The sequence below is a fragment of the Balaenoptera musculus genome, chromosome 12, assembly GCF_009873245.2.
Source record: "Balaenoptera musculus isolate JJ_BM4_2016_0621 chromosome 12, mBalMus1.pri.v3, whole genome shotgun sequence".
NCBI lineage: Eukaryota > Metazoa > Chordata > Mammalia > Artiodactyla > Balaenopteridae > Balaenoptera > Balaenoptera musculus.
In genome coordinates, this window is record NC_045796.1 from 2,993,776 (window position 1) to 3,018,928 (window position 25,153).

The 25,153-nt window shown below is 55.0% G+C and overlaps 1 protein-coding gene across 4 annotated transcripts in view; it reads left to right on the forward strand.

Annotated features, from left to right (window-relative positions):
• The window catches only part of RPS6KA2 (ribosomal protein S6 kinase A2), a 375,008-nt gene that overhangs the window by 311,857 nt on the left and 37,998 nt on the right, over positions 1-25,153 (forward strand). For all 4 annotated transcript variants that reach the window (XM_036871414.1, XM_036871417.1, XM_036871415.1 and 1 more), the window contains 5 exons: positions 4,086-4,123; positions 6,496-6,638; positions 10,398-10,468; positions 12,146-12,234; positions 24,803-24,867. In XM_036871414.1, coding sequence (XP_036727309.1) covers positions 4,086-4,123; positions 6,496-6,638; positions 10,398-10,468; positions 12,146-12,234; positions 24,803-24,867 — 406 coding nt within the window. The remainder of the gene's footprint in view (positions 1-4,085; positions 4,124-6,495; positions 6,639-10,397; positions 10,469-12,145; positions 12,235-24,802; positions 24,868-25,153) is intronic.

Here is a 25,153-nt window from a genome sequence, read left to right on the forward strand (position 1 = left end):
TAGGAGGGATCCACTTGAAAAGGAAAGATCTAGAGGATGCTATTTTAAGTTCATTTGGTTGACCTGACAGTGGTCCCTGCAGCGAAGTTGATGATTTTCTCCCTCTGGCCTGTGACGTGGTTGATAACGGCCCCCTGTCCCCCCATAGACTGAGGTCTGTGCCTGCCCCTGGATATGTGGGGCCTGGTGGGACCCCAAGGCTTGGAGCACAAGGCAGCCCAGGCCCTGAGGGCACAGGAGGTAGAGCCCAGCCCTTGTTCCTGGTCCCTTACGTCTTCACCTGCAGGGAACCGAGAAAAATGCAAACTCCGCTCTGAGACGTGGCAGTCGTTTAAGGGAAACTCCTGGGTTTGCCTGGAGACCAGGAATGTGGCGTATGTCCCTGATGCACAGCGTATTTGCCTGTGACCAGAGGGAAGTGCTCCCCACGCACGGCTTCAGCTTAACCACCAGCTGGGTAGAGCATCACTGGCTGCACGTGTAAATGATGTTTAAATAACCGTGAAAGGCCCTCTCCTGAGTATCCCCATAAGAGCCACGTCCTGCAAACTCAGCATCGCCTTCAGAAAACAGGCGCTGAGGCCACTATCACAGCCAGCGCGGCTGACCTGCTCACCTCTGCTGTGAGCTCTGCCCCATGAAGGCAGCACCCCGATTCTCCCTCCAGTTAAAGGTCAAAGGGATCTTTACAGTTAAAAATGGTAATGCGTAATTGCAGGATTGAAGAAAAAGGATTTTGTTGTGCATTCGAATTAGTAGGGAATTAATCTTGAAAGTTGCTCGCTTCTGGGCAAAGATTAAATATAACTGAAAAGCAAAGATAAGAACATTTGCTTCTTTCATTATAAATTGTCATCTTAATTATGCACTGTAACTTTTTCCTTCCCATTTCCATAAAATAGTAGGTATGATTTTTATTCCCATGGCAGATTTTTTAAAATTGTGGTAAGATAAACATGACATAAAATTTAGCACCTTGACCATTCTCAAGTGCACAGTTCAGTCGTGTTAAGAGCGTTCACACCGTTGTGCAACCGTCTCCGCCATCCGTCTCCCAGACTTTCTTCATCCTGCAAAATTGACACCCCGTCCCCATGAAACACTGACTCCCCACCCCCGCCCCCAGCCCCTGGCACCCTCCCTTCTATCTTCTGTCTGTGGATCTGGCTGCCCTAGGGACCGCATGTGAGTGGGACAGCCCCTGGCACCCTCCCTTCTATCTTCTGTCTGTGGATCTGGCTGCCCTAGGGACCGCATGTGAGTGGGACAGCCCCTGGCACCCTCCCTTCTATCTTCTGTCTGTGGATCTGGCTGCCCTAGGGACCGCATGTGAGTGGGACAGCCCCTGGCACCCTCCCTTCTATCTTCTGTCTGTGGGTCTGGCTGCCCTAGGGACCGCATGTGAGTGGGACAGCCCCTGGCACCCTCCCTTCTATCTTCTGTCTGTGGGTCTGGCTGCCCTAGGGACCGCATGTGAGTGGGACAGCCCCTGGCACCCTCCCTTCTATCTTCTGTCTGTGGGTCTGGCTGCCCTAGGGACCGCATGTGAGTGGGACAGCCCCTGGCACCCTCCCTTCTATCTTCTGTCTGTGGGTCTGGCTGCCCTAGGGACCGCATGTGAGTGGGACAGCCCCTGGCACCCTCCCTTCTACCTTCTGTCTGTGGGTCTGGCTGCCCTAGGGACCGCATGTGAGTGGGACAGCCCCTGGCACCCTCCCTTCTATCTTCTGTCTGTGGATCTGGCTGCCCTAGGGACCGCATGTGAGTGGGACAGCCCCTGGCACCCTCCCTTCTATCTTCTGTCTGTGGATCTGGCTGCCCTAGGGACCGCATGTGAGTGGGACAGCCCCTGGCACCCTCCCTTCTATCTTCTGTCTGTGGGTCTGGCTGCCCTAGGGACCGCATGTGAGTGGGACAGCCCCTGGCACCCTCCCTTCTACCTTCTGTCTGTGGGTCTGGCTGCCCTAGGGACCGCATGTGAGTGGGACAGCCCCTGGCACCCTCCCTTCTATCTTCTGTCTGTGGATCTGGCTGCCCTAGGGACCGCATGTGAGTGGGACAGCCCCTGGCACCCTCCCTTCTATCTTCTGTCTGTGGATCTGGCTGCCCTAGGGACCGCATGTGAGTGGGACAGCCCCTGGCACCCTCCCTTCTATCTTCTGTCTGTGGGTCTGGCTGCCCTAGGGACCGCATGTGAGTGGGACAGCCCCTGGCACCCTCCCTTCTATCTTCTGTCTGTGGGTCTGGCTGCCCTAGGGACCGCATGTGAGTGGGACAGCCCCTGGCACCCTCCCTTCTATCTTCTGTCTGTGGATCTGGCTGCCCTAGGGACCGCCTGTGAGTGGGACAGCCCCTGGCACCCTCCCTTCTATCTTCTGTCTGTGGGTCTGGCTGCCCTAGGGACCGCATGTGAGTGGGACAGCCCCTGGCACCCTCCCTTCTATCTTCTGTCTGTGGGTCTGGCTGCCCTAGGGACCGCATGTGAGTGGGACAGCCCCTGGCACCCTCCCTTCTATCTTCTGTCTGTGGGTCTGGCTGCCCTAGGGACCGCATGTGAGTGGGACAGCCCCTGGCACCCTCCCTTCTATCTTCTGTCTGTGGGTCTGGCTGCCCTAGGGACCGCATGTGAGTGGGACAGCCCCTGGCACCCTCCCTTCTATCTTCTGTCTGTGGGTCTGGCTGCCCTAGGGACCGCATGTGAGTGGGACAGCCCCTGGCACCCTCCCTTCTATCTTCTGTCTGTGGGTCTGGCTGCCCTAGGGACCGCATGTGAGTGGGACAGCCCCTGGCACCCTCCCTTCTATCTTCTGTCTGTGGGTCTGGCTGCCCTAGGGACCGCATGTGAGTGGGACAGCCCCTGGCACCCTCCCTTCTATCTTCTGTCTGTGGATCTGGCTGCCCTAGGGACCGCATGTGAGTGGGACAGCCCCTGGCACCCTCCCTTCTATCTTCTGTCTGTGGGTCTGGCTGCCCTAGGGACCGCATGTGAGTGGGACAGCCCCTGGCACCCTCCCTTCTATCTTCTGTCTGTGGGTCTGGCTGCCCTAGGGACCGCATGTGAGTGGGACCACACGGTGCTTGTCCTTTTGTGGCTGGCTTACTGCACTCGGCGTGGTGTCCTCGAGGTCCGTCCATGTGGCAGCCTGTGTCAGAACTCCCTTCCTTTCCCAGATGTGTTTAAGGTACCACATATCAATCCTCACAGCCCACGTCCTGGTCTCTTTAGATCCGGGCTGGTGCCTCCCAGGAGCTGGTGGAACAGAGTTTAATTACAGCAAAGAAAGAAACAGGGCAAGCCAGGAGCCCCGGGGACCTGTGGGCTGATGGGCTGGAGAAGGGCCTCGCGGAAGGCTCGCCTGCGTCCACCCCCTCAGACTTTCCCTCCGCCCTCCCGTGGGCGTGAGCCTCGCCGTACTCCAGAGGGCTGGGAGGAACAGGACCAGTGATCCCCGAGGGGCATCCGGACGTCAGACGCCAGCACGCCGAGAGCTTGGCCCAGGGCACCAGGAGGGACCCCGTGGGACCGGCTCCCACAACATGGCTCCCGGGGGCTGAGGCCTGAGGTGTCACAGACTGCCCCGGAGGTCGCGGTGGTCCCGAGGGCCAGGCCGGGCTCGTGGAGGGCTCTGGCCAGAGGAGCGGGCTCTCGCTGTCGAGGGCCCGCCTGGGTTCAGGGAGTCCCCTCTGAGCAGCTCTGCGTCTGCACAGGCCAGGGCACTCGCGGACCCTCTCAGGCCCGTTCACGCAGGACAGACAGCCTGGGGGTCCCCAGACCTTCCCCTGGGCTTGAGAGGGTCTCACACCTGCAGTCCCCAGTGTGAGCCTGCTGAGCCAGGCACAAGAACATGGGGGTGCCCTTTGCACCCCACACACCACGGATGTGCCTACGCTCACGGCCCAGCAGAAGCTGCTGACCAGGGAAGCAGTGGTCTGAAGGCCACGTCTGTGAACAGCAGGTGACCTGCCGCCCCCCAGCCAGCGTGGAGACTGCTGCCCAAGGGCCTGGGCGGCTCCCCTGGGGCCTCTGTGCCCTTCCGTGTGTCTCGTCTCTTTTAAAGCATCTGTCTTCCCCCCCTTTCTTTCAGCATCCTCCTGGACGAAGAGGGACACATTAAGATCACAGGTGTGTAAAATTCCACCCACCACCGACCACAGACTTCACCCCGGCGGCCCTGGTACCTGGGGGCCGACTCAGACTAAAGCCCTCTCTCTCATCACACCAGCGTGTGCAGACAGGGCTGCCTTCCCCGTGGCCGTGGCTTAGTTCTGTTGGTGTGTGTCTTCCCGCGGGTGCTCACGCTTCCCAGGTCGGCCCTCCTTCCTTCTCTCCCTCTGACTTAAGACCCTTCTAGCGCCTTTCCTGCTGACTCTCAGCGTCACTGGATGTTTTGTTCAAGAATCTCATCTTAGCATGTCTGCGGGGCCGATCTCCCCACTGAAACCTCAAACCCCTCCCACTGCCATCGGTTCAGCCGGAACGAGCGCCGCCCCCTTGCTCCGTGACCCCCGCTCGTGCTGGTTTCCTCTTGCCGTGTCACAGTTACCAGCCTTGGTGGCTCAGAAGGGCATCAGCTGATCATCTTACAGCTCTGGTGGCCGGAAGTCCAAAACAGGTCCCACGGGGCCAAGATCAAAAGGGCTGCGCTCCTTTGTGGAGGCTCCCGGGGAGGATGGTCCTGTCGCCCCTCCGGCCGCCCACTTCCCTGGGCTCACGGCCCCGTGCTCCTCCTTCAGAGCCAGCGGGCAGCCCCCCAGTCTCTCTCTCTGACTCTGGCCCCTGCCCCCCCAAGTCCACGTAAGGACCTTGTGCTTCATCCTGGCGCCCCAGGATAACCTCCCTTCTCGAGATACAGCAGGGCCCCCTCTGCCAGGTAAGGTGACCTATTCACAGGTTCCAGGGTTGGGGTGTGGACGTCTCTGGGGGCCATTCTGCTGGCGCCCCACTGGCCGGGTCCTGGCCTGGTCTCCACTCACACCCGCGCCCCGTGTCCACCAGCGGGCTGCCCCTGCGTGAATGCTCCCCCCCCCCCCAACTGCCAGTGGCAGCGTCTCTGCTTAGGCGGGGCACCTGCTCTACCCCTGTTCTGTCTTCAGAGCCCCCTGTCCTCTGCTCCTCAGCCCCACGCCGTCTGGTCTCCCCGCTGCCTGTTCCCTTCTCTGGGCTGGTTCTCCCCGCTCTTGATGGACCCCCAGTCCCAGCAGAGTGCACAGAGCAATTGACAGTTACTGCTCGTTAATGTCAAACAGTCAGACCTCTTAAATTTCTCATGAATTATGCACAAGAGCATGGCACTCATCTGACAGACCCTTTAGACGGCGACCTCCTGGCAGGGGCTGCACAGGTCCGAGGGCGTCCGCAGTGTCTGCCCCCCAAACTGAGTCCAGTTTGACCTGCTGGTGCCTTCCGTGCCTTCCCACGTGTAGAACAGCAGAAGAAATTAACCCTTAACAAGCTGAGAAAGTAAACCTGACTTCTACAACTGGTTAAGGCAGTTCAAAAGTGCCAGCGTGGCATTTCGTGGAGATTGAAGGTTCTGCTAGTACTTGACCAGTTTTCTCTGCTGAGTGAGGAACTGCACGTGTGTTATATAAATCTCACGTGTACAGAGGTAGCTGGAATAAATATGAGCTACCACGTTAAATTTATGTGTCATATTACAGACTTTTGGCTTTCTCTGCTTTAGTCATTGTGGTCTCTGTTATTTATTAGTGACCCCAAGTTAGTCGTTTGTAATGGTTTGTCATCTTGGCCAGGCATAAGTTACAAACAAGCCCCGAGACTCTTTGTGCAGAGTGAGTTGCTTCGGCAGTGGGGGAGCAGACCACGTGGGTGCTGGAGACTCCCACTTAGCCATGAGCTCACTTGGTCCTCACGTGGCCCCGGGAAGAAGGGATGTCCACCTTAAACTCACAGACGGTGAACCTGGAGGGCTCTATAATCTTAGAACCAGCGTGTTCACTGTGTCCTTCACCCACTGGGTGCAGTAACACGAGCATCGGAGGACGACGGCCTTGGCTGAGGGTTTCGTGGGCAAGGTCCAGGGGAGGATACCCCATGGCAAATGCTCTGAAGCCCCGTGCAACTTGTCTGCCTTCCCCTTCGTGCCTCACCAAGCGGGGACCTCCTTCCCGAGCGGCCTCCTGCTCGTAACCCCTTTCCCGCCCTTTCTTTCAGAACAAACAACCTCTTCCTGCCCTTCCATCAGGGTAGCCCCGCAGGCCTCTCCACTGGGGCCGCTGACGTCCAGGGTGTCCTGCTAAAAACAGGCTCCCGGGGAATTGGTGTCGGGCGTCAGGGATGCAGTTTCTGGGTGCCCTCAGGAGCACTCCTGAATGCGTGGGTCCCTGTGGAAGCTGACCGGGAGGTGTCGGGTTTGGCTCGGCTTCTGCGGGCAGCTCGGCCCCAAGAGGACAGCGGCGGGAGGTGGGCCGGCCGGGCAGCCAGGGGTCCACGTGCCGCCCGGGACTGAGCGCTGTGCGCTGTTTCTCTCTTAGACTTCGGGCTGAGTAAGGAGGCCATTGACCACGACAAGAGAGCCTACTCCTTCTGCGGGACGATCGAGTACATGGCGCCCGAGGTGGTGAACCGGCGGGGCCACACGCAGAGCGCCGACTGGTGGTCCTTCGGCGTGCTCATGGTACGGCGTGCTCGTGGTGTGGCGTGCTCGGGATATCATGTGCTCGTGGTAATGTGTGCTCACGGCTTGACGTGCTTGCGGTGTGGCATCTGCGGTCCCCAAGGTGCCCGCGTGGCTGTCCCCTGAGCGCCCGCCCGTCCCTGGGGTGCAGAGATCCAGGAGTGACCCGAGGAAAACAATGCCCGTTGTGTGACTCAGGACAAGGGGGGCCACCGATTCCTGACCCTAGCATGTCCTGGCAGCCTCCTCTCTGTCCCCCCCAGACTCCCACCATCAGGAAACAGAGCTGGGATTCAAGTAAGGATGCAAATGTGTTAAGAGTCACACCTTTACACTTAATGCTCTTACGGGTTTAACGTGAGGATTTTAAGGGATGCAGCTACCTCCAGATTAAAGGTATTTTTCTTATTTCAAACACAGAATCCCTCCACTTAGTCATCAAAATCACCATGAACCAAAATACACGTGGAGTGAAGCATTTTTACATTTACATCTAGAAACTTGGATTTTCTCTGGGTCATGTGCTCGCAGACAGAGCGTGCAGCAAACACCGTCTAGCCAGGGTGTTCTGTAGTCACAACAGAAGCGGAGTTGGCTGCCGTCCTCCGGCCTCACGCGGTCCTTCCTCTCCTCCCTTCCCCCTCCCCCCCCCCATCCCCCGCAGCCGGGCCCTGTGCTGGCAGCCCCTCCAGGCCCGCCGTGCCCTCAGCGTGGACCAGACTTCCGGGGCTGTGAGTCTGACGTTGGCTGGATGGGAGTAGCATCGTGGCATTCCCGGCTCGTCAGCCCCCTCCTTGTGCATTTCACAAACGAGGAAGCTGAGGCGACGGGAGTTTCCGTAGATCCGTCGCTCGGCCAGCACTGGCACGGCCTCCTTCCCACACACATGCCTCTCGCCCTGGCCCCGGGGCCTCTGGACTGTGTCCTGGTCACGGTGCAGGGCATCAGCTGGGTGCCCCTAGGCTGGTACCCAGGAGGCCACACTCGGTCTCTCGGTTCTGGTCCCCGGCCCCGCGGGCTCGGAAGTGCTGGCTGTGTTGGATTTGTCGGCACGGACGGCTGACCCCTGTCTGTGGGGGGCAGACACGTCAAACCAGCTCGGAAGGCAGTTCCCACGGCTCCAGCCGGGATGCCGGCTCACGGGTGTACAGTAGGTGACATCACCACGCGGGGCGGCGCCCCCGTCTCCAGGGTCAGTGCCCCCGTCTCCAGGGTCAGTGCCCCCGTCTCCAGGGTCAGTGCGTTCTCCCCCCGTCAGCCACCTACGAGGGAAGTCAGACTGTAATGAGAAACCTGCTCCCAAAACAGAATCACAACAAATTAAGCACATTAATACAGGCAAGTGATGGGCCCAAGCTCGCGACCTGACAAGGGCTCCGTGAGCATCAGCTGCCAGGGCGCTGGTGACGCCTGCTATGTTCGTGGTCATGCAGACCTTGAATGGCCTCTGCCGGGATGCAGTCCGTCTCCACGCCAGAAGCCACGGGGACGGCCCGCTCTGCTTACCTTCCCACTGACCGTCCCTTTAGATACGTTGGTGAGACCGTCAGGGTAGCCTCTTCCTCTGCAGGGTAACCGCGTGCTCGGCTCTGCCCCTGTCCACGTGGGTGCGTCCCCGTTACCCTGTCTGGAGGGTGTGTAGTGGGGGGCGGGCATGGGGGCCTCGGCACCCTCGCTGCGGATTTTACCGGAAGTTTGATGTTGTCTTCCTGACACCGGATTCCAGGTCCGAGGTTACAGCTCTGCATCTTCGGGAGTGATTCCAGTTCTTAAGCCCGCATCCGCCTGAGGAGCACGTTCCTCTGGAGGGTGGGGTGGGCTCCCGGAGGGGGACCACAGGCTTCATCCTGTCCCTGGATCCCGGGGGTACTCGCGAAGCCCTTAAAGATGTAGGCTGGGGGCTTCCCTGGTGGCGCAGTGGTTGAGGGTCTGCCTGCCAGTGCAGGGGACACGGGTTCGAGCCCTGGTCTGGGAAGATCCCACATGCCGCGGAGCAACTGGGCCCATGAGCCACAATTGCTGAGCCTGCGCGTCTGGAGCCTGTGCTCCGCAACAAGAGAGGCCGCGATAGTGAGAGACCCACACACCGTGATGAAGAGTGGCCCCCGCTCGCCACAACTAGAGAAAGCCCTAGCACAGAAACGAAGACCCAACACAGCCATAAATAAATAAACGAATAAACAAATACATAAATAAATAAATCATAGCTTTTAAAAAAAAAAGATGTAGGCTGGGCTCACGAGTGACCATACAGCAGTTCTCCAGGGAACCCTTGCCCAATGCTCTGAAGTCACAGAATGCCACCTCTGTCTCTATGGAACTGATATTTAAAAGAGCAGGAGGCCGGCCTGAGCCTGGAGAGAAGGACTGTCTTACCGGCCAGCACAGCAGAGAAAACTGCAACTAAAACCGCGCACACATCAAAGCCACCTGGAGTTAGTTTTGTGAGGTTTCTGGGGGAGAAGGGAGTGGGAATATGCCATCCCCCTCATTTGTTTCTAGATATATTAATAAAATCTATCCCATAAATATAAAATATGCCTTACATACTTTTTCTGTCAAAATCATTGCATGTTAAGGAAATAAATGGAGAGGCTGAAAGGAAAAAAAAAGGGACAGTGAGGACATAAAAAAGATGGAAAGAAAAGCAACTGAGAGAGAAGAGAAGCCAAAGGTAGCGAAGGAGGAAGGACAGGAAAGGGAGGAGGAAGGTGACCCGTTCTGAGCTGGTGCCCCCAGTCGGGCTTCTCCCCACCTGTTTCCTCCACGTCGTCCCCAGGCGCCCCACGCTCACTTCTGGAACTGCTTCTGGTTCCCCAGCTGTCAATGGCTGATGCTTCGCCGCGTCGCTCTTACGGACCCTCTCATCTTGTGTTGTGAACACCCGTCTCTGTGAGGGTCTCCCGGGCACGGGGCGTGACCTTCACGCGTCCCTAGCACAGGTGGCGGTGCCCGTGCCCAGGAAGGTCTGTGCCCCGAGGGTCCACAGGCAGTGAGAGCAGAGCGGGCCTGGGCTCCCCGGGCCCCTGCCCCTCCTGCCCCCATGAGACGGGAAATGCCCCTGGACTTCGGAGAAGGTGACCGGAGAGGTTGGCCCCTCGCCTCTTCCAGGAGAGGCCCGGCCTCTGCTGTCTGCCACGGTCCACACGCCAGGAACGGTCCCGCCACCTTGCTCTCGGGCACAGGACATTCCTCCCTGAATTACTCACTCCTTTGACGGACTCGTCCCCTCCACATTCGGGGTCTCGTAACAGCTGGGGGGGGTGGATCACGGTGGCCCGAAGGAGGAGGGTCGTCACGGTGATGGGTCTGCAGGGCACTGAGGTCCGAAGAGCTTCCTCCCATTCGACCTGGACCCAGAGCTCTCTCTCCCCAGCCCTGCCCTCCCCTCCTCGCTCAGCCCCTCCACGGCACCCTCCAGAGAAGGACGGGTCCTCAGTCGACCCCGTGGAAGGTGTGTGGCCAGGGGCTGCAGGTCCCCATCCCCGTCTCCATGGCACTGAGCACCTTCTCACGGCCGTAGAGCTGAAGCGTTTACTGTGTCCGTCATCCATCCATCTCCCCACTGAATGCCAAGGTCCACAGTGCAGTTCTGTTCGCTGATGTACATACACCAAGCATGTAGGCCAACGCCTACACTTAATTGACCAGGATTTTGAGTGGGCACATGAACTTGGGCTGCATTTTGCCTGTCTGGGTCTCGCCGCTGTGAAGTTCGCTTGTTCTGAACTCTTGCTGCTGTTCTGTGTTGGTCTGCAGTTCGAGATGCTCACGGGGTCGCTGCCGTTCCAGGGGAAGGACAGGAAGGAGACCATGGCCCTCATCCTCAAGTGAGTAAAACACCCACCTTGGGATCCACCCCAATACGTGTTAGCACCTTCTGATATCAAGAGCTTCAGTCTTCGAAACTGGGACTGTTCAGTAGGCACGAACGGTAATGAGCATTCTTGGCATTTTCATGTCAGTGGGTGAAGCCAGTGTCATCTCTGAGTGATTCTGATGAGATCTCCTACCAAAGATAAAGTTTTCCATCAGTAAAAGTCATCTAAGTTGTCCAACGGCAAGGTCTTTAGACGTGATGGTTGGTGACCTTCAAAAGTGCAGGTTCGGGGGCAGAGGGCTGCAGGGGCTCTTGAGAGAGCCTTCCCTTCTCTGCCTGTTGACCCGTTCGTGCACGTGCCTGGGCTCCCCTGCCTGACATCAGCAGGAATCATGCGGCCCAAGTCGCTGAGTACAAACATAATTTTCCCCTAATTCTCATGAAGAATCTTTTAACACAAAAATGGGTTTTGCTCTTAGAACCCTAGAAAGAAGTCTAAACCCAGAGCCAGTCTTGCTGTAATAGCTTTTAAAAAACAAACAAAACAAAAAACAAACAAACAAAAAAACACATCATTTTATTTTTTTGGCCGTGCTGCGTGGCATGCGGGATTTTAGTTCCCTGAGCAGGGATCGAACCCATGGCTGCAGTGGAAGCGCAGAGCCCTAACCAGTGGACCGCCAGGGAAGTCCCTTGCTGTAACACCTTCATCAGAGCAGGCTTCCTCTGAGCGAGATGTCAGAGGGCAAGCTCTGGGAGAGAGAAGCTGACAGAGGGCGGACGGGGTGGGGAAGTGGCCCTGGAATCCGGCAGGCTCCAAATTACTGTCTCCCTGCTCAGTGAGAGGGTGGCCCACTGCACCTGCAGGAGAAACCATGAAGGTGCTTGGCCTCACGACCAGCTCTCTCAAACTCTGCTTGCAGGTGGACACGCAACGTTTATAAAACCAGGAGGCACCTGCAAAGCTTACGGTTTTGTAGATACGTCATTATATAAATAGAAGGAGAGCAGTTCGTGGAAGACACCCCGTAGAGAGGATGTAAGCGGTGTTTCCCTGTATCACGTGACCTTACACTATGGATGACATGCGTAGCTACAGTCTACTATGTTGGTTTTTTTTTTTTTTTGATGGTCTCTGTTCCTTTTAATTTTAAGAGGGAACAAGACCTTTTTTTCTAAAGCTAGAATAATTCCCTCCAGCAAATCCCAGGTGTGAACTTGTAACCTGTCGTTGGGAGTCACAGCATTTCTGAAGGGGCAGCAGCAAACTGTGGACACGTGGTTCCCAAAGCGAGGTCCTGCAAGGCCCTCCTTTCCCAGATGTTGCCGCAGACCACACCAGAGGCAGAGGAGAGAATCCAGCTGTCTCCTCAAGCCAAGAGGAGAGTCCTAAAATGTCAACCATGCTGGCATCTCTCCAAAGCCTTTTTTGTTGTCGTCTTGGAAACCATAGTTAATTTCCATTTAAAATGTTCTGTACGTTCGTGGGATCATTCTTGTTTATTTTTAGTGGCCTTGTTATTTTTAGTGAATCATTATATAGCTGTTGTAAACAGCTGCTCTGGGTCACACGGGTGTGATTGGATTTGTCTGTGAATGCTGACTGCAGAACCGCAGAGCACTGAAGAAAACTCTGCTCCCTTTGGGGCTCATCCTTCTTACCCGAAAATACGACTGTGCTTTTCAGAGCCAAGCTGGGCATGCCGCAGTTCCTCAGTGTGGAGGCTCAGAGTCTTCTGAGAGCCCTCTTCAAACGGAACCCCTGCAACCGGCTGGGTAAGACTCCCTGAGGCCCCCGGGCCCGCCCCGGGCCACCCACCTGCTCACACTCAGCTCTGGTCTGGCCCCGCATTTCACCACGTTCTCTGACAGCAAAAGGCCCTGCCGCAGGGGTGGAAGTTCTATCACGTGTTGTCCGAGCTCTGAGGATTTCAAAAACACACGGTCGCTGCCCGAGTATTGTTAGCTAACAGTCACCGTTTTTACACAAAATGGTGGCACTTACTTCAGAACTCCGTAAACTAAAGACAGAACTCTGGAAAAGCCACCCCCTCTAATTTGTCTTTGAATGTTACAGAGAGATCATAATGGTTTGCCCAGTTCTGATCTGCATGATGAATTAATTGATTACTTTTCGTTAATGTCTCCATCAGTTCAAGAGAAACACTGAAATAATCTCTTCTAGTCTAAGGCCAACTTGTCGTTCAGCTCAGCAGATCTTAACCCGATTTAGAACACACCTGCCTCAGAATTCGGTTTGCAGAGCTGTGAAACATCAAAGTGCACGTAAACATCTTTGCACATCATTTCTGCTCCTGTCTGAACCCCTGAACCCGCCCGGTCTAGAGCCCCACCCCTGTCTGGTATCATCAATCTTTTAATGTTTGATCCCAACAATTACTTTGGGTAAATTACCCCTTTATTTTGATTCTGTGACTCGTGCTCTACCCCCATCCAGTGTAGACACAGGCTCTCCGTACAGCACTGAGAGGCCAGGGAGCTGGGGAAGGCAGGTACACAGCCTCTCACGTTCCTCTGCCGATTGGTTCTTGCACAAACCAGGTAAATAAGTCATTTCTCTTCCTGAGCCTCTGGTTCCTCTCGGGCTGACAATGATACACATGGAATTCTGCACTAATAAAATTATTATCTCATTCAAATCCTCACAATACTTCAAAGTAGATAAAAGGAGAAATGTTAGATTCACTTATGAAAAGAGGTATATCCCTAAGAATTGCTTTTAGCTGCAAAGTACAGAACTCTTAAATAATTTAACCCAGCTAATTTAATGTTTCAAACTGCAGGTTATTATTCTCACATTACAAGCCGTGTAGCAGTAGAGCGTTGTAAGCATTGGCTGGGCAGCTGAACTATTGCTCTCAAAAGCCCAGATCGGTCTGTCTTATTAGTTTACCATCCTTAGTGTATTGCCTTTTCATCCTCACACATGGTGCCTTGTGATCACAAAATGGCTGCTGCAGCTCCAGGCATCACATTCATGTTGAAGGGAGCACAATGTGGCTCCTGACCAGAGCCTCCCAGCTCTGTGGGCACAGGGTCCCATGTGTACCCCCCACGCCCCTGGGCCCCCGGGGCCCCCCTCACCTCATCATGCATCCTAGGAAACCGGCCCCATCATAGCTCATCTTCTGGTCCCTGTGGTTGACGGACTGTGCAGGTCTGGGGCACCACGTCCCTCTGGTGTTTCAGAAATGGCCTGCTTTTTAGGCAACGGGGGGAATACTGGGGCTCCGTACTGATGGTCTCAGGCTGACCATCCACCTTTGGGAGGTAACTAATTAAAAACAGTCCCCCCCAGTTTGACTGTTCTGTGATGGGAGTGATGGAGAATGGCTTGGTGTTTCGTGTAAAATAGGATGTGGGGGGTCTCTCGCCCTCCCCCCTCCTTTTCTCTCCAAGTCTCAGCCCTCACCCTCCCTCGAACTATCTTTAGCTCACAACTTGATTCTTTTTTACTTTAATTTGAGCTGAGGATATAATTCTTCTCCCTTCGCCTGTAGAGAACTCCCTGAAATTTCACTGTAACTGGATTTAATGAACTGTGTGAAAATCTCAACTTGTTTTCATTTTATATGGAATTTTCTTTCTGTGGAAAAATTGGACAAAAAGTATCAAGATTTAGAAAAACACAAGAAAGATAATACATAAAATCACAGTCTTGAGGAATAAAATGGTGTATTTATCAGACCCAAACATGAGGTGAGGGTTTCAATTTTTACCTAAAGTCCTCCCTATGTCATAACGCGGCTAGCCAGAGCAATGTTTTTCTTGCTTTCCATAATTACTATACTTTTTAACCAGTGAGAGCCTGTACAGTTCTTTGTGATATCTTAACCCCCTCCTGTCTTTTCCAATTGTGGTAAAAAACACGTAGCAAAAAGTTTACCGTCTTCACCATTTCTTAAGGGCACAGTTCAGTAGTCAAGTACATTCGCAGTGTTGGGCAGCCGTCAACACCATGCATCCACAGAACTCTTCTCATCTTGCAAAACTGAAGCTCTGTCCCCACGAAACAAGAAACCCCCATTCGCACTCCCCCAGCCCCTGGCACCCACCCTTCTGCTTTCTGTCTCTGTGTTTTGACTCCCCTTGGGGCCTCATGTCGGTGGAAACGTACAGAATTTGGTTTTTTGTGTCTGGCTTATTTCACTTAGTATAATGTCCATAAGATTTATCCGTATTTTAGCATATGTCAGAATTTCCCTAATTTTTAAGTTGAATAATATTCCGTGGAATGGGTGTACCACACTGTGCTTATCCATCCTCCATCCGTGGACATTTGGGTTGACCCACCTTTTGGCTATTGTAAATAACGCTGCTACAAACATGGGTGTGCAAATAGCTCCTCAAGACCCTGAGTTCCAGAAGTGGGAATTCCTGGATCCTATGGTAATTCTATTCCTAATTTATTGAGGAGCCACCTGCCTATTTTCTAGAGTGGCCGTGCCCTCTTCCTAAGGGTAGAAGCGTTCTGGACCATTTTAGCCTCTCCATCCGGCATGGCGGCCATGTCTGGAACCATCCATTGTGGTGAGGTGTGAGGACAGAGGAGCCCTCGGCAGGGGGTGCTTTTGCCCCCACCTTTCCATACATCAGTTGAAAATGTCTGTCAAAGTAAAGCACATACTCTTCATCCAAGTAACTCCACTTCTGGGATGTTTCCAAGGATGTAGTCTCACAAGTACCCAGAGACCTACGGGATGTTGTTAGTGCAGGAAGGAGGGGAAGAAAGGAGCCCGCGTTCCCGCCACTGACGGACGGTTCAGGGAAGCGGGGTCCATCTACCCGGGAGGTGAGGCAGGTCTGCACCACTGGCTCGGGGCTGCGTCTCAGCCAGAAAAGAAGAGTTAAGGAAAAATAGCAAATGTCCAGAATGATCCTATTTGCCTTTTTAAAAGAGAGGGAGGGAGGTGAGCAAAGAAAACTTCTGGAAACACACACAAGTAGCTGTTAGCAGCAAGTGTGGAGGGCCGGGTGGGGAGGTGAGCTTTTCCTTTCACCCCAGACACGTCAATAGTTTGATTCTTTAATCAATAACACACACTCGTTTTATGATTAAAAGCCTAGTTTTTCTAAAATTTGGTTTTGAGAGAAACACGGGATATTCAGAGACTTCTGTGTGGTGCAGGAACCCATTCTCGGCCTCGGAGCTGCCCAGACGGGCAGATGGCAAGAGTGTGGACCCATCAGGGGCTTGGGGCCTGGCCTGCCTTCCTCTCGGCAGATACTAAGGGCCCTTTAATTAGGAAGGAGTGGGACGATGTATATGTGACCCAGAAACACACACACCTTCACGGGTTCCGTGATGCTTTCCAGGCTCTGGCGCTGGGGAAACAGTGGAGCAAAACTGTGGCCCTCGTTCTCATGGGGCCTCTAGGATGGTAAAAGATGGGGCACACAAATGCCCCTCGGCTGCCGTGAGAAAGAGTGGGGGGAGACAGACCTCAAGGGACAGGAGCCGGGGGGCCTGCTGGAACGTGGAGGGGGCACAGACGTGAGCCGGGGAGGGAGCTAGCGAGGAGCCCTGAGTGGCAGCAGCAAGCAGAGGGGTGGGGGATCCAGTCCCACCCAGCAGCTACTTGCTGGGTGACCTTAAGCAGATTGCTGCCCCTCTCTGTGCCTGGTTTCCCGCCCTGTGAACCGAGGGTGATAGCAGAACCTCTTCAGAGGGTTGTTAGGAAGACGTAAAGAGCTGGACCAGTGCCTGACACGTAGGAAACACTCTAGTGTGTTTGACAAATAAATGCATAAGAAAGCAGAGATAGGACTTCCCTGGTGGTGCAGTGGTTAAGAATCCGCCTGCCAATGCAGGGGACACGGGTTCGAGCCCTGGTCCGGGAAGATCCCACATGCCGCGGAGCAACTAAGCCCGTGCGCCACAACTACTGAGCCCACGTGCCACAACTACTGAAGCCCACGCACCGCAACGAAGAGTAGCCCCTGCTCACTGCAACTAGAGAAAGCCCACAAGCAGCAATGAAGACCCAACACAACCAAAAAGTTAATTAATTTTTTTAAAAAAGAGCAGAGATAATCGGAGCGCACGGACCTGTGGGGTGGGAGAGGGCATCCGGACTCTTGGCCGCATTGCTTCCCACCAACTGGACCCTTTTCTTTGTCTCCCGCTTGGACAGATAGAGAAAGTTATCAGAAGCACAGTTACTGGTAGAGAAAGCTGTCACCCTTTGCGATGCGTTTTAACAGATCTTGTTAAACTGCCTCCTGACAGCATTGCAAAAAGGAAGAATGAATGAGGAAGGGATTGTTTGACTGTCTCTGGAAAGCCCTGCATCACTAGACAGAGAAGCACTGAAGCACCTGGCCAGGTCCTAAGTTCATGCTAGAAGCAGAACAAGAGGGAACCAGCTACAGAGAAGAGGGACCTCTCCAGCCTGTCACCCTCAGAGGAGTCCTCACGAAACTTGCCACCAGTAACTGCCGATGGTCAGAACTTTCCTTTCAGTACCAAGTTTTTGTTATGAAAATCCGTCCGGTCTCTGCCTTGTCATTCTTGAGTGCCAGAATAAAACCCGGACACATGTTCTATTATGAATGCATATGAGAGCATGTGTGCAAAGTACCTGCCTCCTAGGTAGGGGCATGTCACTCCACTCCTGACCGCGCTGCCCTTGGGTAGTGCCCAGGTGTGGTCTCACCTGCCTGACCTCCCCGGGGGCGGGAACTGGAATCAGGAAGGAGAAATGAAGACATCAGCTCCTTTATCCACCAAAACACACAGGAGAACAAACAACTCAGTCTCATCTCTTGCAGCGACTGAAGAATTTTGTCTTGGGGGTCACTCTTTTCTTGCAAATATCATTGCATTTGGTGGAGAGGATTGTCACAGGGGACCAGGTGACTGTGACCAAGTCGAGGGGTAGAGGGTGCTAGATTTGTTCTCCCTTCGTTCTGGAAGAAGGAAATAATTTTCTAAATCTGTTTTTTGTCTTAGAATTTAACATCACAAAAATCATAGTTCTCTAACCCAAAATATTGTTGTATTATTTAGTTTGCATACCTGATGAGAGAGAAAGATGGATTTATCTCATTAGGTGGATAGATAACCATCAGTTAAAAGATACTCGCCCAGTGGAGCCCACAGAAGCATGGAAAATGGCCCATCCACGGCCGAAGATTGCCCTTCAGATAATTTCTAAAGTGAATTATCATACAGCTTTCCAGGAGTTATGGACCATCCGGCAGCAGTATTTCATATCCTAGGATGTCCAGACTCACATAAAGAAGAAATTATAGTCGGAATTATTACTCACCCAACTTGACCCGGGTCAGCTACTAAATTTAATTGCCTGAAAATCTTTAGCCTTAAGGTGGAAATTATGTTGAGTAGATTAATCTTGGTCTGCACAGGTAGCTAGATTAGGAGGCTGGGACTCTTCCCCCTTCTGATTGCCTTGAGCCTTGTTCTTGACCCCCCCACCCCTGCAAAAAAGTCCACTGGCCATTTGGGGAGTTCATCAATATCAGAAGGCCTCACCCAGACCCCGGTTCCTCACATAGATCTGTGGTTTGACCACATTACCTTCAAATCAGCCCAGATCTGTCTCTTGACACTTGAACTGTTGAAGAGACCTGTCTGTCCAAATTTCCCCTCTTTATCAGGACACCGGTCATATTGGGTCCGGGGTCACCCTGCCCCAGTGTGACCTCATCCTCACTAATCACATCTGCGACGACCTCATTTCCAAGTAAGGTCACATGCTGAGGTTCTGGGGTTAGGACTTCACCGTCTGAATTTGGAGGAACACAGTTCAGCACCTCCGAGAGGGTGTCCATAGCATTTGCAGTGGAAGGGACGGCAGAGGTTCATCTGGTTGATGTCACACACTTGGCGGGTGATGAGACCGAGGTCCTCGCCCCAGATCACCTGCCCCAGGCGGCCTGGCTGCCGAGTCTAGAGCTGGCATTTCCCCCCCGTTGTCCCCTTAAGGTGCAGTGTCCTCACCCAAAGAGTCCGAGTCTAAGTCTCCAGCCCACCGCTGACTGCAGTGTGCACTGCTCAGTAAGGTGCCCCACGCACCCGTGGCAGGTGCTGGTGACACACAGGTAGAGGATGCTGCCGCGTGGGAAACCCAGTCGTGTGGGCAAAGAGGCCAGAAATCTCGGGTAGAGATCCCCCCGCCTTTCCCCTGCAGACCTGAGACGCCTGAGGAGCCAGCCAGAGGGAGCCTCCTCCTCCGGGCAGGACACCGGGGCTGAGGGGCAGGGGCAGGGCCAGGGCGGTTCTGGAGGGACAGACAGATGGAGAAGGCAGACAGGCCCCCACCCAGGCCAGGCCTGGCAGGGCTGGGCGGTCAGCGGAGGGGAGGGAGGGAACGGGTGGTTTTCCGTGCCGTGAGTGGAGAAATTTTACTCTTGTCAAAAATGGAGTCAAATCTGAGTTTATTTCCACCACAGTGGCGTGTGGACCCGGCAGCTGGAAAACTGGATTATTTGGGTTTCGCACTTGATGGAAGCAGGTGCAAAATGCCCGCCCAGCAGGGCTGCCTGGGACCCTTGGGCGGCATCTGCAGGCTTGTGCGTGTGCTGGGGAGGGGGCAGTGGGGGGCGTGGGTTCCGGGCCCGAGAAACGTCACAGGCGCAGTCGCAGAAGCGGAGAAGACTAGCTCGTGAGAGCACGCGTGCCCTCCAGGCGGCCTGGGTGAGGGGCTGGGAGGGCAGGGCAGGCGGAGCGGCCTGGGCCAGGCGGGCGCTGCGACGTCCCCCGGTCGGGACCCTCGGAAGGACGCGGCAAGCGGAGCGCGGCAGGCTTGTTTCTCAGAGGATCGATCGTTCTGGTCGTGAATTAGAGAAAGACCCTCCTGGGGCGTCTCTGGCTCACCCCTGTGAGCATCTGTAACTTAAGGCCTGGACATCCTGGACTCCTGGGGGCACACGGGGCAGAGGTTAGAAAGGCGTTAGACGTGCCCGTGAGCATAAAACAGCGCAGCCGGTAAACTGCCGCTGATGACCGGAGAACACGTGTGGGCAGGGCCCGTCCACTCGCCCAGGGCTTCTGCTTTTCGTGCTTCCATTCTCCGTTCCGGACTCGATCTCCAGAGGGTGTGCTTTCCTGATCTGACTTCAAACACAGTCCGCTGTGGGCTCCAACCGTCTCATTCCGGTCCCACGGGCATCGCTGTGACCTCTTGTAAAGGGCCAGCCTTCGACGGCTTGGTCAAGGCCCAGCAAACGCCCCAGCCCCTGGCTTGGAGCTGGTGGTCCCAAGCCAGCCCTGAGGGTGCTGCCGGGGCCCCGCCTCAGCCAGCAGGGTCCCAGAAGACACAAGCTACGCCAAGCAAAGATTTTAAACAGTAAATGAAATTTCAAGCTGACCGACAATACTTTAAGACTCTAAAAATAATGTGTAGATGATCTGTAAGTGATTGAGAAGTGAAAAAGCAGACCTAGCGTTCAAATCCTGGGTGGTTATGGACGGGCCTTTGGGAGTGTGCGGGTCCGGTGGAGCGCAAAGTATGCAAAGAAAAGAGCCAGACGTGAGTTTATTCTGAACATGCCCAAAAGAATAGAGAGGGACTCTGTGTGACTCTCCAACGACAAAAACAAATATTTCAACAGAGTCACAAAGGGTCCAGGGATTAAACATTTCCCAAAGCTATCTGTGCACAGGAAGATTCAAGGAAAACATTTCTGGCCAATCCCCAAACCTTTTGGGGATGATTTACTGAGAAAGTGGAAGCCCGTTGATGACTAAGCCCAGGAGGAAAGGAACGGGGTCATCTTGTTAAAAATGTGAGGGCTGCACGTACCCAGGGCCATAGAAGAACAGATCCCAGCCTCAGGCACAGCGCTGCGTTTTACAGCCAAGCGCCAGTGGAAGACAGTTCCAGTGGGACGCAAAACTACCCCTCAACCAACGCGGAGAAATCCGAGACGGGGGTCCAGATACAGAGGTTCAGGAAGACAGCCCAAAAGCGATTGGAACAAAAGTAATTCAATGTTCATACGCCAGAGAAGAAGCATGAATTCTTGAATCTGCTGCCCCAATGAACTCTTTCTGCGTATTTGCCTGGCCTTGGGGATCTTAATCAAGACTCGCCAAGCTGCATAGAGAGAATGCTGTTTCCTCCGTTCTCCGTGTTTCTGTCCATAAGTACCTGTTCTTGTCAATTCTTCATGAGCCCTCCTCTTGGGGACAGAGTGAGACCTGAGTGCATTTGGTGATGATGCCACAGCAAGTCAGCTGAGATTCAGAGACAGACACAGACACAGTCTCCGGACTGTCCCAGCTCGGACCTCCGCTCACTGCTGTTTGTCAAATGTATTAAACAAAAAGGAGTTGTCCAGCACAAAGTAGACTCTTAACATGTTTCAGGAGAGGATAAATAGAACTAGAATCCAGAATAATAACCCCATGTTATTGCCCTAGGAAGGCTGACAAAGGCTTTAGAGAACTGTGTGCAGAAATTCTTTCTCTTTTACGTTTTTCCCTCTTTGGAACACCTAGAATTTTTTTTTTTAATATTCATTTATTTATTTATGGCTGTGTTGGGTCTTCGTTTCTGTGCGAGGGCTTTCTCCAGTTGCAGCAAGTGGGGGCCACTCTTCATCGCGGTGCGTGGGCCTCTCACCACCGCGGCCTCTCCCGTTGCAGAGCACAGGCTCCAGACGCGCAGGCTCAGCAACTGCGGCCCACGGGCCCAGCCGCTCCGCGGCATGTGGGATCCTCCCAGACCAGGGCTCGAACCCACGTCCCCTGCATTAGCAGGCAGACTCCCAACCACTGCGCCACCAGGGAAGCCCCTAGAATTTTTGAGTAATAACCAAAGTGTTAATTCACTCTCGAGTGTTTGTTGAGGCCTCGAAGCACGAACGTGGTGCAAAATCTCACTGCAGTGGAAGAAAGAAGATGCAGATAAAAATGTTCTGAGTAGGCGCCCTAGAAAACCCAGCTGGTACTAGCAAACAACTGTAGTTACACCAACACCTGTATTTCCTTTCTGTCTTACTTCGTTTTGATTCCTGCAGAGCTTACTTGTAAGTGATGAATGAGCCTGAAATGCAGTGGGTACAAAATGCAAAGTAGATTTTTCAAAGTCACACAGTCAGTGAGTCACTGTACAGGTGCCTCTACCTGGGCTCAACGTGTAAGCACCAGTCTCCCACCTTTGACTAACCCGCAGAGCTTCTGGCAATGCAACCAGCGTTCACCAAAAAGAGCGGGAAGAGGTACAAATCAGAGGCGGTTTTTCGTTTCTCTTTAATCCTCGTGGCCAGAAGGCTTTTTCAATCCCGAGCTCTGGTCTTCATCAAAGGAGGCCTGCGCGCAGGTGGGCACAAAGCCAGACTGTTCATTCTCAACATCTTGTTCCAGCAGCTGCTTGGGCACCTGTGGAGGGCCTCTAGGTGGGGATGCCAGGCTGAGACCAGATCTCTGGACTCACGTCAGGGGGATGTTTATACAGCAAGGGATGGAGATGGATATCCAGAGTGTCCTCAGCATGAGGTCCTCAATAAAACTGTTTCTCTCTACTCATGACAACACTCCTGACACCAGACGTGTGGGGTTTTCCACACCACCTGATTCTCCACTTCTCTGCAGACACCGACTGTGTGTCCTACGATTCAGCTCAGTTCTGGCACTGACCACCCAGAGTTACCTCGGACCCCACGGGGTCAGGGTCACTCCCCCCAGACACCCCGTCTCCGATGCCAGTCCCAAGTCCCAGGTTGTCAATGTGCTTCCGGCCCACCAGCTGTAAACCCAGGGTTCCCAAGACCCCCTCCTCAGCTGTGATAATTCACTAGAACAGATCACAGAGCTCAGGAAAGCGCTTTAGTGAGTTAACTGTTACCAATGTATCACAAAGGATGTTCTAAAAGGTCAGATGAAGAGGTGCGTAGGGCGAGGTCCGGAAGGGTCCCCAGCCCAGCCGCTTCTGTCCCCTTGGGGTTTGGGGGGAGCCACCCTCCTGGTTGTTCACCAGCCCAGAAAGCCCCCTCACCCTGGTGTTCAGGTTTTGTTGGAGGCCCCATGATGTAGGTGTGATTGATTCGACCGCTGGCCGTTGGCGACTGGACTCAGTCTCAACCCTTCTCTGCTCCCTGGGGTGGGGCGTGTGGGCGGGTTGCTCAGAGGTGGATGAAAGTTCCAGCCCTCATCACAGGGTTGGTTCCGTCTGTAGGGTCTTTCCACAGGCCACCTCGTTAAGACAGATTCAGGTGTGGTTGAGAGGGGCTTATTATGAATAACAACATATGCCTCTTTCACGCCTGGAGCTATTTCAGGAGCCAGTGACCAAAGCCAGATATCAAAACAGGAGATGCTTCCATCATTCTTATCACTCAGGAAATTACGAGCGTCTTAGGAGCTCTGGCCAGGAGCCTGAGACAGAGACCAAAATATATATTTCTTATTATATCCCAATGTCTCAGGAGAAAGGCCAGATTGGATACGCACGTCAGGGTGGAGTTCTGGGGCAGGAGCAGAATCTGTCTTCCCATTTCTGCTCCTAAACTCTGGTTTGGCCCTGGGCACGTTACCCAGCCTCCTTCAGGCTGGTTCCTTATCTAGAGAGTAAGGATGGTGTCCAAGGCACTGGGTGTTGGTGGCATTTAGCGGGAGAACGCCTGTGATGTGTCAGCCCCGTGGCACTTCCCCGTGTCCCTAGAGGGGGAGATTCCGGGTCTGACAGCTTCCTCCGTCCCTTGTTCGTCCATTTGCATACCAACGTGATAATCACCGGATCACCGGAGTCCAGCGCGGCGACAAGGCCAGGGGCTCTTTCCCAGGGTGCTGGCCTGGCCAGGCTTCCCCAAGGAGTGGGAGCTAGCTGGGCCCTCGTCCGCCTAGAGGCGACCCCGACGCCACGGGCAGCTTCGCGCCTCCTTTTCTGCCCATGTCACGGCTTCGACCAGGAAACAGGGCCGGAGGTGACAACAGGAAGCGATGAGCCCACAACGGGCCGTGTCTCCCGGGACCCCCGGCGTCCTGGGGGAGGGTCCTCCCGCTTCTCAGGCTGGACGGCGAGGCCGGGCAGGGGGCTCCGCAGTGACCACGGCAGCTCGGGGTGGCCTCGCGCTGTCCTCCACATCTTCCTGCTCCCGGCCTCCTAGCCGCCTGCCTCCCGCCCGGGGATGAGAGGGGCGGCTCAGCCTAGTAGGGCAGACGCGGGACGAGCCTCTGGACGGGGCAGGGCTGGGCCCCAGCGCTCGGGGTGCAGAACCGGGAAGGCTGTGTGGGCCTCACGCACGAACTGGTCGATTGAGACGCAGGACCCGTTTCCCCAGACAAAGCCGGGGCAGGAGTCGCCTGGCCGAGGCCGCCTGCCACCCTTCCCGCACCCGTGCTGCTTCCCGGCCCCTTCCTCACTCACCTTCCCATCCTGGAGAAAACGCAGACCTCACGGGGCGTTAGGGCTTGGCTGTTTGATTTTTGTTTTTTGGGTTTTTTTTAAATTAATAGACTTATTTTTAGAGCCATTTTAAGTTTGCAGAAAGGAAGAGAAGGTACAGCGAGTGCCCACGTGCTCCGTCACCCCCTGCACGCAGTGTCCCCTGGTGTCAGCTCCTGCTGATTTGAAGCGCTTGTTAGAAGCGATGAAGCAGTATCGGCACGGCGTTACTACCTGAAACCCGCGGTTCACATCGGGGTTCACTCTGGGAGGGGTACCTGCGGGCTTCAGCAAGTGCACGAGGACGTGTGTCTACCGTTAGGCGTCCAAAGTCCTCTGCACGCCCTCACCCACCCCTCCCCGGGGCTCAGGATTTCACATGAGCAACAAGGCAGGGCGGGATGAGGCAGAAGGAGCCAGTAAAGCAGCGCTGTTTGTGCTCCGTGTCCAGGTGATGAGAAACCTCTGTCTCGCGCAGGCCCAGGTGGACACAGGCCACCTCCGGTCTCTCTCCAGGTTCCCGTCCCGCTAGAAACGGGCTCTCCGGGTCCTGGCTTCCTTCCCCTTCCCTGTAAGCAGCCTTATAAGGCTCTCTGTGCTGTAGCCTCCTCCCTGCCCTCGCCTGCGTTTTCTCGTCCTCTGGAAGGCCCGGCCTGATGCTGGCTCTAACGGAGACCGGGGTGGGCCTGCACTTCCTCGCCCAGATGCCCGGGCATCCCCACACCTGCAGCAGGAGGTCCTAGCCTGCCCGCCCCCGACTCTACCACCTCACCTGGTCACAGCTCTGCAGGGCTGAGTGGTGGCCTCCGTGGGCTGTGAGGGGGCAGCCGGCAGGAGAGGTCACAGCTGGGGGGCTCCTTCACCCTGGAGGGCGTCAGGACCCCAGCCCCCTCCCTGCTGCGTCAGAAACTCGACAGCACTGCAGTCATGGGTTTGCTCTGACGCTCACCTCTGCTCTGTGGTCACCGCAGGTGCTGGCCTGGACGGTGTGGAGGAGATCAAGCGCCACCCTTTCTTTGTCACCATCGACTGGAACGTAAGTTGCAGGCCGGGGTCCCAACTGCACAGAAACCACAGGGAGGTGGGGCGGGGGAGTCGGCAGCTGCTGGGTACAAACCAGAGGTCAGCGTAGACCCGTCACCTGGAGGAGGGCGCTCCCTCGGGGCTTCTGAACGCGCAGGCATTTCCCTGGCACAGACCAGGGACCACCCACCCCTTCCTTCCCTGCGGCTCCAGGCCTGGAATCCCTTCCACACTTTCCCTGTTAGAGACCGGCCGGCCTCAGTGGTCCTGCAGCCAGGCCACCTCCCCGAGGGCAGAGC